This window comes from Arvicanthis niloticus, chromosome X (genome assembly GCF_011762505.2).
Source record: "Arvicanthis niloticus isolate mArvNil1 chromosome X, mArvNil1.pat.X, whole genome shotgun sequence".
NCBI lineage: Eukaryota > Metazoa > Chordata > Mammalia > Rodentia > Muridae > Arvicanthis > Arvicanthis niloticus.
In genome coordinates this window covers 58,868,995-58,881,175 of record NC_047679.1, presented here as the reverse complement: position 1 = coordinate 58,881,175, position 12,181 = coordinate 58,868,995, and the positions used below count along the sequence as shown (strand labels likewise).

The window sequence follows — 12,181 nt, the reverse complement described above, 5'->3', positions numbered from 1 at the left end:
CAGAGAGGGAGAGCTCTGAGGTATAGAACTAGTCCTTCTTCATTTTCTGGACTAACACTTAATGAAACACTAATGATATTGGCCCACCAATTCATTTATGAACCATTTAGTTGCAGGAAGCCATTAACAAAAATCTGTCATGATGTGCTTAGGGATCACATGTGACATGCTTAGGGGTTCTCCAAAAAGCTTGGTGCCATGCAAGTGCCTGGCCCTGAACCAAGTTTCTGCTGATTTCTATCCTTGAGCAGTTCCCAGGTGATGCTGCTGGACAAGAGCTGCTCTAAGGGAATGTGCTGACAGTTTCCCAGAATCCTCTAGGAGAAGCCCTCGTAAAAGATGGTGGTTACAGCCAGTAGGATGATGTCTTCTAGCAGGGAAGTTGACTGGCTCAAAAACTCCTCTCCTTGCTGACTACTATTTTAATTTGCTTCACCTTCATATGTGAAATAAAGATCCAGTGATTAGGTCTCTGCTCTTAGAGCTGTGGGCCCTTGAGTCCCCAAGAAAGTTAGTTGAGATCTTCCTAAAGCTCCCATAAGTCATGGGACCAGAAAAGAGTACTAGGTCTTGAAGGAGGCTCCTGGATAATGCTACTGCACTAGATGATGGAGTTGTCCAGCCCAAGCTGCATGCGCCTGCCATCAGAGATTTAATTGACCTGGAGAAAAAAAAAGCTGGCCAGCTTTTTCATTCTACTGAATGTACAAAGCAATAGAATTAGACACTGGTTTTATAATATAATGACAATTTTATTGCCAAATAAAAGCCTTTAATAACTCATTTTTCCTGTTTCAGTAGGACCTTATTCTTTCTGAAGAAAATCCAGTCATAGCATCTCTCATTAAAAATAAAATTATTTTGAAATAAATAAATATATAAAATAAATAGCATATACATTTTATAAATAGTTTGTCCTTATGCACAGTATCCATGCTTACATTTTAATATCATTTCCTTACAACCTACCCTGTATCTCCCACTTCCGGTGGCAGGAAAACTGCATGTCAGGATGAATGAGAGATCTGCAGAGCCAGGGTAGGGGGATGACTTGCAGCAGGGTTGGAGCCCCTAGGATTTTCCAAGTGACACTTTCCCAACGCTCTTTAGGTAGCATCTGTGGCAGATTCCTTGGTCTTTCATTAGTATCCCATCTCAAAGTTATCTGGGTAGATTGTGAGGCAAGACAGCCCTGGCCCTCAATGGGGGCCCTTGTTCTTTGTCATGCCACCTCACGGGAAAGAACATGAGTAAAACAAAAAGTATATACAAGATTCCCTCGGAACCACCCCTCCCCCCACGTCCCTCCCCAAAATAACCCAACCTTGATATACACTTTGAACAAGGAGACAGCTGGGTCACGTTGAACAGTAAGTGCTTCTCTGTTATCTAATTGATAGGAAGGAAGGATTGAAAAGCTATGAGTATAGTGTTTGCAGAGCCAACCATGGTCACAGAGTACATGGGTCACAGAGGTGCCACCAAAGGTCCATTACCTATAGCGGAAGAGGTCTCTGGACATGGAGGGCAACTTAGAAGGATCTACTGGCCTGGGTAAAAAGTGAGTGAATTTCTGGTGTCGTTTAGTCCTGTATCCCTCCCGGGGTGAGCCGTCTTTATTCAGGGCCACATAATACTGTCTCTCCGAGTCCGAGTGTTTGTACAAGGTGGAGGCATAGGTGTTGTACCAGTTTTCTTCAAACTGTTCCCGGAAAACACATTCACGTGTGAGTTTCTTCTGTGAGGGTAAGAAAAGAAAGCAGAGCCCATTACATGACTATTCCTCCCATCCCAGCTTGCTGGTAGAGAAACCCTGAAATAGCAACAGCACATTGAGATTAGAAATTTCAGTCCTGTTTCCCTGTGTGACCAACGTATCTTTTTTTCCCCCCAAGCAGCACAAAACCCTCCTGGTTGTATCTTCTTCATCCTCCTTCAGGAGCCAAACAAAAATATTTTGTGTGTGATCATTGCTGAAGCAAAGAGATTTGGATGATCTGACCTTGGCTGGCTCTTTAAATGCTAGAATTTCTATTATGGCCTTCCAATGCCCCTCTGGCACCCAGTGAGCTTGCTTCCTATTTAGGGCTAATAATGTTTGAATGCATTGAGATTACAGTCACCCACATCAACTGGCAGGCAAAGGCCATGGGTCTATATAAAGCTGCATGGGAGGTGAGTTGTGATCTCTCTTAATGAGCAGCCTGTCAGTTGGAAAGCTCAGAAAAGATCTGCTTGAAACGCTCCTCCAATCTGGCTACTTCAAGCTGGCAGCTCCTGGGTCTTCTGTTTCTGGCCCTTCTCATAGTTGATCGGGCCGCCATACTGTTTACTGGGGGTGCCCGATACTGAGTGCTGAGGACAGGCCTATCTCCCAGGTGTCAGGGAAAAATGTGTTCTGATTTCATGGGGTGTAGCCAGCCAGAAAGCATGCTATGTGACTCAAAAGTCCGAGCCAAAATACTGGGATCCCTGAAAGGGTTAAGGCCAGGGAAGTTATGCCCCAGTGCCGGGCTAGCTTCCAGAACACAGAAAATGTATCACAGCCAGCCCATTCCTTGCTAGGGGTTTGGGCTGTCACTAGTCCCTGGAACCCTCATTCTTCATTTGTTGGTGTTATTTGGCCTTTGGGGCTCAGTTGAAGCAATCTGGAAAGCAGGGGCTGGGTTATTAACTTCAGAATCTTTACTGGAAAGCTGGCTCTTTCACTCTGTTATTTCGTGCCTACTCATCAGCTCCAGCTCATGGGTACCATTAAAACTAAGATGTGCTCTTTAGATGAGTTCATGTCCCAAACCCTGAGAGCATCTACTGACAAGCCAGCATGGCTTCCTCTTATCACAGCACTAGCAGACCCTCTAATAGAAAATGTGAAAGCAAACTTATCCCAGAAAACCTTGTTTGGATGGAGGGCTGAACAAGTGAAGGAGTATAATGGAACAAGGCCCTGAACAGCCAGCAACAAGAAGACTCCAAACCTTTACCGTCATAAAAGGGCTCTCAAGTGCTTGAGAAACAATTTTATCCTTTGCCTTAGGCTGTCCAGACATTAGTGGTCATAGCCTCTGATAAATAGAAAGGCTGGGACATACCGATCCATACAGCTCTCCTCGCTCATTCATTCCTAGGTACAGGCCAGAGTCCACTCCCCGGATGCTGATCAGGCCCACAGCCAAGCTGATAAATTCCAGAATTCCTGGGACAAAAAAGTAGAACAGCATTCTGTTACTAACATGGAGCGAGGGGCGGGAGCTGTTCAGGTGACATAAGCTACCGGTTATTTACCCCCAACTCCATAGAGAATCATCTGATGAACCCGTCTTCTGCAGTGAGAAATGAAAACCTCAGAGAAAGTGCTCAGTCTTTCCATGCCTCCGTTTTTCCATGTATTAAACTGAAGAAACAGCCCCGTCCTCCACTTAATACTCTTAGATGTGTGATTTTCTGCTTTCTTTTGTGGTGCTAGTGTGCAAATGTGGGGTCCTGAGCATGCTAGGAAAGAGCTCTGCCACTAGGCTGTACCACCAAGCCTCTTAGGCATAGGAGGGTGAAGAAACCTTCGAAGGCTTTCTACCAAATGGTCCATAATTACGGCACCAGTGTGGTGGAAGACCACATGTTTCAAGAAATGGTAAAGCAGTGTTCTCCACGCCAAGTCATCCTGTCCCTCCCTAGCACCCACCTGCATTCCCTTGCTGTCCTCTAGGCTGAACATGTTTCTCAACCTCTCAGCTCTTGTGTTCTTAAAAACCACACGAGGCTGTCAACTGCCTGTAGCTGACTCTAACTAATGCCACCCAGGCCATTCTCTGTTCCTTCACCTCGTTTATGGTCAGAGGGAAAGGTTGACCTGAAATGTGTTCTCAGCTTGCTCAGCCCCAAACTGACAAGTCTGTCACTCTCCCGCTTTCTCTTGAGAATTTAAAGTTGAGCCACAGCTGAGTTGGCAGGTAGTGTTGGACTCCATACTGATTTGAGATGTTGCAACTTTAAGGGGAAAGGGAAGAAATTAGAAATGTCCTTTTAACTGACAAGGTGAGAGGTGAAGATTTGAAAATGTTTTCATTTACCCCATGAGGGGAAAACAATCAATTACAAAGAGGGTAAAAGGGACAGGAAAACTAAATCGTGGTAGTACTGAAGACTTCACGATTTTGAAAATAGTACATCTATTATCTAGAGAGATGTTAACAGTCAATTAGATTCTTCTTTGAGATTCCCCCCTCTAACCACAATTTCAGCAGAGATGGAAAACTTGCTACAACTGTCTGAAACCATACACTGTGCTCACACGCCTAGCTGTCTTTCATGCCAAAATTAGAATTATTAAGGGTAATATTTTGAATATTCTACCTAGGAGGTCGACCTTAGTCACTGAGCCATCTTGCCAGTCCTACCTTACTCTAAAAATTACTTACATTTTATTTCTTTAGTGTGTGAGAGAGACAGGAAGTGGGGCGGTTGTTGGGAGAGAAAGATAGAGAATGAGGGGGAATTCAAGGCTGTTGGGTGGCGCAGAGGGTAGTAAAGGCACTCGGCACCGTGCCTGATGGTTTGAGTTTGATATCTGGGACCCACCTGGTAGAGGAAGAGAACTGACTCCTGCAAGCTGTCCTTCATATGTGTGCCATGGTACATGCATCATATAGAATCTCTCTCACTCCTCTCTCTCTGTCTCTCTTTCACACACACACACACACACACACACACACACACACACACACACACACACACAGAGAGAGAGAGAGAGAGAGAGAGAGAGAGAGAGAGAGAGAGAGAGAGATTCATAAATCTAATAAAGATTTTTAAAAACACCGGCGGGAAAGTCTCTGGCAATCCATCCCGCAAGTACTAAAGTCAAAACTTCCAAGCACTTCATTCTGCAATCAGGTTGAAAAATCAGGAGGTCAGAAAGTGCAATGGGAAGGTTTCTAGGAAGCTCAATGGCTGGCAGGCAATGGGGAGGCATTGGATCATGATAGCAGCTTTGGGGCTATGTGTTCGGATGGCTCACTCGGATCTATCTGAAGGATCTACAGTCCTGCTACTAGTCTATGGGACCTTTGAGGGTTGGTCTTTTGGTTTTCGCATTCAGATCCTCTGAGTCTTATCTTGATTCTGACTGCTAGTAACTTTAAAAAAATTTATTATTGTTGTTGTTATTGATGTGCCATGCATGGCACATATGCAGAGATCAGAGGACAATGTTAGTGAACAACTTCTCTGTCTTTATCATGGCTTCCAGGGACTGACCTCTAGTTTGCAGGCATGGGGAGTAAGTGCTTTGACTTCCGGGCCATCTAGCTCACCGAGCTAGAAGCTCTTCTAGGACAGTGTAGATGATATCAGGAAGAGAATTCCATACGATGGGAAGGAAGGGGCAGACAGTGGTGATGGGGGCTAATCAACCATTGACTTGATGAATGCAAATCTTCAATTGTCTGAAGGAGGTTCTGCCCCATAAACATTTTAGTCAACAACTCATAAGAGGATGCAGGAGCCCAGCTCCCCTTAGCTCCAGAAGACACATAGCTGAGAGGGATGATAGTCAAGATCCAAATAGGTTTCAAAAGGTTGGGAAATGGGCTGGTTCCAATATGCTTATGGGAATAAACATAATTATAGACAATAGGAAGTATTGCACCTTGGTCCCCCAAACCAGCTTCACAAGATGTTTGTGTTTTTTGTTGAGGGACAGACAGCTAACGGCACTCCTTCATTTGCTTTGTTTGAGGACTTTTCCATCACCCTTCTCTCTTTATAGCTCCGTATCCTAACCCCATAACCCCCCCCCCCAACTCAGAGCCTTGAACATGCTAGGTAAGTCATCTACCAATATACTATGTTCTACCCTAACCCCTGTGTATTTTCTTGAGACTGCGTGCCCTTTTGTATTTTTTAAAGTGTCCTTAAAAAAGTTGGTTTTGGTGCTGGAGATTGAACCCAGTACCCAGAATATGCTGTGTGTATTTTAATTATATGTAAGTCTGCCAGTCTCTAAAACGGGGAAATATGGCCTGGTGAAACTTAAATAGCAATGGCTTCTGGGATTTCACTGAGCAGTTAGCTCATTATGGAGGTGATTAGCAGGATTATTGAAAGGCTAATGTAGGGTTGACAAGTGGCTCAGCAAGTAAAGGCACCTGATTTAAGCCTGCCTACTTGAATTCAATTCCAGGGACCCATGAGGTAGAAGGTAAGAACTTCCCTGAGCTGTCATTTTGACCTTCACACACGTGCGTACTGCTGTGGGGGGTAAATATGCCTTGTCCAACACCCCCAATTTTCTCTCTCCCTCTCTCTCTTCTTTCTCTCAACATACCCCCTCATTCTCTATCTTTCTCGCCCAACAACCACTCCACTCTCTGTCTCTCTCACACACTAAAGAAATAAAATGTAATTTTAAAAGAGTAAGGTAGGACTGGCAAGATGGCTCAGTGAATAAGGTCGATGACTGCCTAGCCTCCAATCTGAGTTTGATTCCTTGGGATTCACATGATGGAAAAAGAGAACTGACTGCTGAAAGTTGTCAAAAAGCTAATATAAGTCAGGTCACCATTATCTGGATGCAGAGGCTATGTAGAGGTGTCTGTACTACGAATACACAGGCATCTGAGGCAGGAAGATGACAGATAATTCACAGCCAGCCTGGGATACACAGGGTGGCCCTGTCTGGAAAACAAAATAAAAGAACACACACAGAGACCAGGTAAATCGATACAGAGCTGTAATCCCAAGAGTTGGGATGTTGAAAGAGGAGGATCCCAAGTTTGAGGCCAGCCTGGGCTACACAGTGAAACACCACCTTTAATTGTTTTTGAGGCAGGATCTTACGTAGTTCAGGCTGGCCTTGGAAACTGAACTCTGTATGCAGCTATGGATGGATGACCTTGAACTCTTGATCTTCTTGATTCCATCTTCTAGGTGTTGGGGTTACTTTGATGCCTTTTTAAAAATTAAAATAACTTAAAACCTAGTATAAAAATAGAAAGGAAAGTGGGGCTAGGCTGTAGTCAGAGTTACTAACACAAGAGAAGGAACTGGCCTACCACTCTGCCAGGTCCTGGCAAGATCATGCTGGGATTGGTTCCGTGTCTGGTTCTACTGTGTCCAGAGAGGGCTGTGGAAAAACAGAAGCATGCTCAAAGTAGCATGTCTGGCAAGCAGATCCCACACCATGCCTCGATTCTGTTCTGGGTGCTAAACTCAGATGGACATCAATCCCTGTTACTAAAGGTCTTTGCTTTTCCAGGGCAGGTTACCTCTGAGCCTCCAGTCACAGCGGGTCCCCTTTTCCCTAATTATCCCGTATCTCAAAATACTCTGAGCTCATTAGGTAGCAGAGGGCAGCCTGTGATTTCACTTTGAAAGACCTGGTACGAGAACAAAATCATGAAACTCAAGAGGTGTGGCCATTTGAGTCACCACCGTTTTTTCTCCAACTCTCTGTGAACCCTGATGCCAAAGGACAGATCATACAGGATGTCGCTTGGGTTGTGTCCAGTAACAGGGGTCTCCAACAGCTGGAATCATCCCTGCCCAGCTGTCTTTGGGCATCATTTGCCTTTGCCAACTTTCCTATTAGTTGGATTCAGACTGTGGGAACCTGGTGGCACATGATGATAGAACAGATATTTCTAAACCTTCTCCTGAATCCTGGCCAGCGTGAGAGGGGAGAGAAAACAAGCCATTTTCATATTTTCCCAGCTACAGCTGGACAGGGGTGTTAACAGAAAAGCGTTGAGGCAAAGTATTAAGTAGACAAAGTTTGTCATCAGTTCTCTCAGCCCTTTCGAGGCCCAGGACCTCCATCTCCTCTGCCTCATCTTGACCTGCCCACCTCATGCTCTGGCATTTTTCTTGACAGTTTCCAGACTCTTCTCTTCTTACACCTCTCTCCCCAGGGCCTCAATCAAAACGGATCTGTCCTGGGCCCCACTGTTTCAGAACCTAGCTAGATGACTGGCTAATGTGTCATTTAATCTGCTTCCCTCAGCCATCCTGTCAGACCTTCGGGGCCAAGACAGTGCTGCTCTGGCCCTTTGCCAAATAAGAACCAGATCGCTCCAAACCCAAAGCAGCTGCCGCAGCCTGCGCTATCCCACCTGACAGGAGGCCTCTCCTCCAGTCTGGCTCTCAAGCCCTGCTCTGTCAGTCCACAGGTGCCCCTCAGGAATGTCAGGCTCCCTGTGAACCTCAAGTAAATGCCACCAGCCAGGCGGGGACTGAACCACTCCTGGCTACCGACTGCAGATGGAGAGCAGGGAGCATGTGCGGTGCCAACAGGTTATTATTTGGAGTCGGGGCTGCACTTGGGCTCAGCCTGACTTGTTTAGAACACATGGATTCCAGGGTAATCCCCCCCCCCCCCCGCTCTCCAATTACAACAAATAGCTATTTACTTTACATGGCCTTCGGAGACTCCCTCCTCCCCCCAAGCAGAGATCTATAATATTTTATATCTTAAGTCTGGCCTACTTTACCCTGCTGGAATGTTGACTGCTAAAGCACTTATGGAATGTTAAAGTTTCGATTTATTGAATACTCTGGCTGATTAACTCAAATGTGGAGGGCGGAGAGTGTGAGCAAACTCAAACACCACCTCGTCCTGTGCCAAAAGCTAAACTGAGCAAGAGTGTGTTTGCAAGTTGGCAGGGAAGGTTACGAAGAGACAGCTTTGACCGGTTATCATTTCCTTTACAGGAAATGCACAGAACTGCCAAGAAATCAGGGAAGGAGGAACGGGAAAAGGAGATGTGGAAGGGGGTCTTGGGCAGCTTTTTTTTTTTTTTCTAAAAGGCCAAACCCAAACTGAAGCAAGCCTGTTAAGCAGCAATGCAAACATCCTCTGCCAGCTTTGCTTCCTTTGGTTTCTCCTTAAACTTAACACCCTTAGCAGGTCTGGGAGATGAAAAGAAAGCAAGATGTGTCTTTAGGGAGGCAATTAAAGACCACGCATCCCAAGAGCCTATTACTGATTTATGTTGACCTTGTAGATTATTGGTCTCCGCTCAGGCACAGAAGCAGACAAACACTTGTAGCATGGGGGGGGGGCAGTGCACAGTTTCACCGCCCCCACCCCACATCTCACTATCATTTCATGACTTTGCTTTTATATACATCCGTATAAGTGCACACACATATATGTGTCTTTTATACATGGACCCGTCCAATATCTTTAGGCCATTTCTGGGAGCCTCTGAGTTCACGATGGGGGAGTCCCAATCCTTATGAAGAGGAACAAAAGGGGACTGCGAAATCGCAAGTGATGGAAGGGAAAGAAGCCAAGTTAACACCCCCTCTCCTCCCACCCCACCTCATCACCCTTTTGAGGACCTGCTGCAAGTTTATACAGACACCTGCAACCCTCCATTACCCCTCCCAACCTACTGTACTCCAGCTCTGTTTGAGTGCATTTTTCCAAGATGACATAGACCTCATTAGGGTTCCTGCCTGCTCCCAGCAAGGAAGGCCAACCCTGGTCCTAGTTGTTTGCTAGGCTTGGCCTTAAGCTGCCCGTGTCTGCCCCCTCCTCCCCCTTTTTCTTTCATTCTTTTCTCTCTCTCTTCCTTTCTTTCCTTTCTTTCTTCTTTCTTTCCTTTTTTCTTTTTACTGAGTATTCCAAATGCAGCTCTAGAAAAGCATGTAGAATGGGAAGATGGGAAGGATAGGAAAAAATGAAGCATGTCCTGCTTGAGGGTAGGCAGAGCTTCGCACTGGCTTGGGGGTATTAAGTGCCCTTCGGGCTTTACAAGGACCTTGGGGGAGGGAAGCAGAGCACACCGAGACAGAGGAGAAAGGCTAGCTGTCACAGCACCTGTTTGACGGCTTAATAATGAATAGGAAATTGAAAATTAAAAAAAATGACAAATTACTGAAGAGGGAACACATTTGCTTAGAAGTCTAAAGATTTCCGTCCCAGATCAATGTTTATATTAATGGTGTAATTAGTTTTGTATAGTGACGCAGGCAGCTGGGTGCTCTGAACAATCTGTATAGTTGTAGGCTGGCAGAGGCAATCCTGCCTGGAGATTAGACATTTCCTGTCCTGTTTCTGGGGCTGGCAGTGGGTTCGGGACAGTTTCCTCACGTGGGCAAGGAGTAAGTCCTGGGCAAACTATGCCCAAGACTTGTTCGTACGCGTACGCAATGGGCACCGCGAGGTTTTCCTAGATTCTCAGCTACTCGGCTCATGCCATGCTGCCTGGATTGACTCCTACCCTGGTCAGAGCCACCCCGAGGATGACCAGTGCCATGACTGCCGGGTCCCCGCCAGATAAAAGCGATTCGGGTGCGGGCCGCTGGCCCACCCCGCCCGTGGCCCATGAAGGCTCCTGCTCTGGGCGATCAGTCGCGACAGGGTCTGCCACCCTCAAGGCTCCTCTGGCCGCGGTCCCCTGCCTCCCAGGCGAGGACTCCTGCTCCTCTCCCGACTCCACCTGCTTCCCTCGGAGGCCCGACGTTGGTCTCTCACGGGGAGCCCCTAGCTCCGGGAGGAGGGAGGGTGGAGCGGCTGGAAGAGGCCCCACCGCGAGGCGCCTCCGCCCCCTCCGGGGAACGTCCCGGGGGCGCAGGGGGCCACTGGGTCCCCGCGAGGCTTAGGGCCCTGCCACTGCATCCCGCCCCGACGGGCCCGGACGGCACCCGGTGCGGGAAGGTTCCGGGGACCCCTGCAGGACAGCCTTGCGCCGACGGCTCCCCAGTACGCGGTCCGCCCGCCTCCCTCTCCCCTCAGCACCCCCACGGCCGGGTCCTCACCGAAGCGGCTGTGGTCGTGGCGGGTGCCGTGCACCGTGCCGTTGGGGAAGATCTCAAGGTGGAAGCCCGTGCGGCAGTAGAGCTGGCGGCGCCGCAGGATCCCCTTCAGGTGGGCGAAGTCTGTGGGCGAGCCGCGCTGCAGCTTCCCCTCGATCTGGCCCAGGCGCTCGTTCAGGAAACCCGGGGAGTCAGCTAAGGGCACGTTCCCCAGAGAGGAGGAGAAGCCGTGCAGGTCCCAGTCCAAGGAGGCAAAGACGCCCCCGACCTCCGCCATGGCGGGGCCGGCGGCGGCGCGGGCCGAGCCGGGGCCCCGGGGCGCGAACTGCCTCTCCTCCGGCGCCGGCGGGCGGGCGGGCGGGCGGGTCGGCGGCGCTCGCTAGCTCACTGCTCCGCTCCGCGCTCTGCCCAGCCGCAGCACACGTCTGTTCGCGTCCAAAGAACTTCTCAGTGGCGGGGAGCGTGGGGCAGCGCGCTCCTGACCTTGCTCTCAGTTAAAGTGCGGCTTCCCCTCCGCATCCATCTCTCCTGGCCTCTCATAGCTGGCTTCGTGGAGCTATCAGATGCAAATGGCACTTTATATACGTACCCACTCCCCTTCCATTGACATATTGGATATTTAAATACAAGCCACACCTCACTGGCATCCCCTCAGAGATTGGTGTGTGGGTTCTTTCCTTTTTTCCCCCCTTCTCGTATCCATTTGGCTTCTTTTGGGAGAGGGGGGTGAAGGGGGGGAGCGAGTGAGCGAGCTTCACTCCCTCTTTTATTATGAAAAAAAAATGGCAGGAAAAAGCTACACATTGCAGTGAGGCATAACTGCTTTTGGCAGGTTTTCTTAAACTGCTGATGAAATAACGGAGCCCAGTACGTGGAGGCCATCGGCGACCACGGCCACGCAGGCCAGTTCCTCGGGGGTCTGCCTGTTGGTCTGTTGCAAGGGCCACCCCCACCTCCCACGCATCCTCCCGTTGCTCCCCTCTGGAAAGTGCCGGGGACCGGGGGCTGGGGGAGGGCGTCCTCGTGCTGCTGAGCTCCTCTTCTCTGGCCCAAAAGAGGCTGCGGAAGGGGTGTCTGGCACCGGACAGGGGTGCTCCGGTTCCTTTGTTCTGCTGTCCCCTAGTCCCACTCCCCACCTGTAGGTCCACAGGGGATCTGAGGAAGCGAAAAAACGATCTGGAAGCCAAACGCAGTTGCAGCTGTAAGGACTGAGAGGTGGTGGAGGTCCCTGCAGACACCAAAGGGTGGGGGCGCTTAAGGGGTCTGGGAGGAGCGGGAAATCCCAGAGGGGAAAGAAGACTTAAAAAGGGACTTTGTGGCTTAGGAATACAGGGGTGGAGGCTAAGACATAGAAAGCGATCCTTTTTGAAAACTGATCTCCATGGCTTTCTGGGCACGCTTTTACAAGGCTCAGGAGAGCAAGTTC

General features: G+C 48.7%; 1 protein-coding gene across 1 annotated transcript; it reads right to left on the bottom strand.

The window, feature by feature from the left end:
- Positions 1-731: 731 nt before the first annotated feature.
- Fgf16 (fibroblast growth factor 16) lies at positions 732-11,080 on the bottom strand. The gene is made up of 3 exons (XM_034485682.2): positions 10,759-11,080; positions 3,093-3,196; positions 732-1,738 (listed from the first exon to the last, which is right to left on the bottom strand). Exons 1-3 carry the CDS (start codon positions 11,030-11,032, stop codon positions 1,493-1,495), a joined length of 624 nt encoding a protein of 207 aa, XP_034341573.1. The 5' UTR covers positions 11,033-11,080; the 3' UTR covers positions 732-1,492.
- Between the last annotated feature and the right edge of the window lie 1,101 nt (positions 11,081-12,181).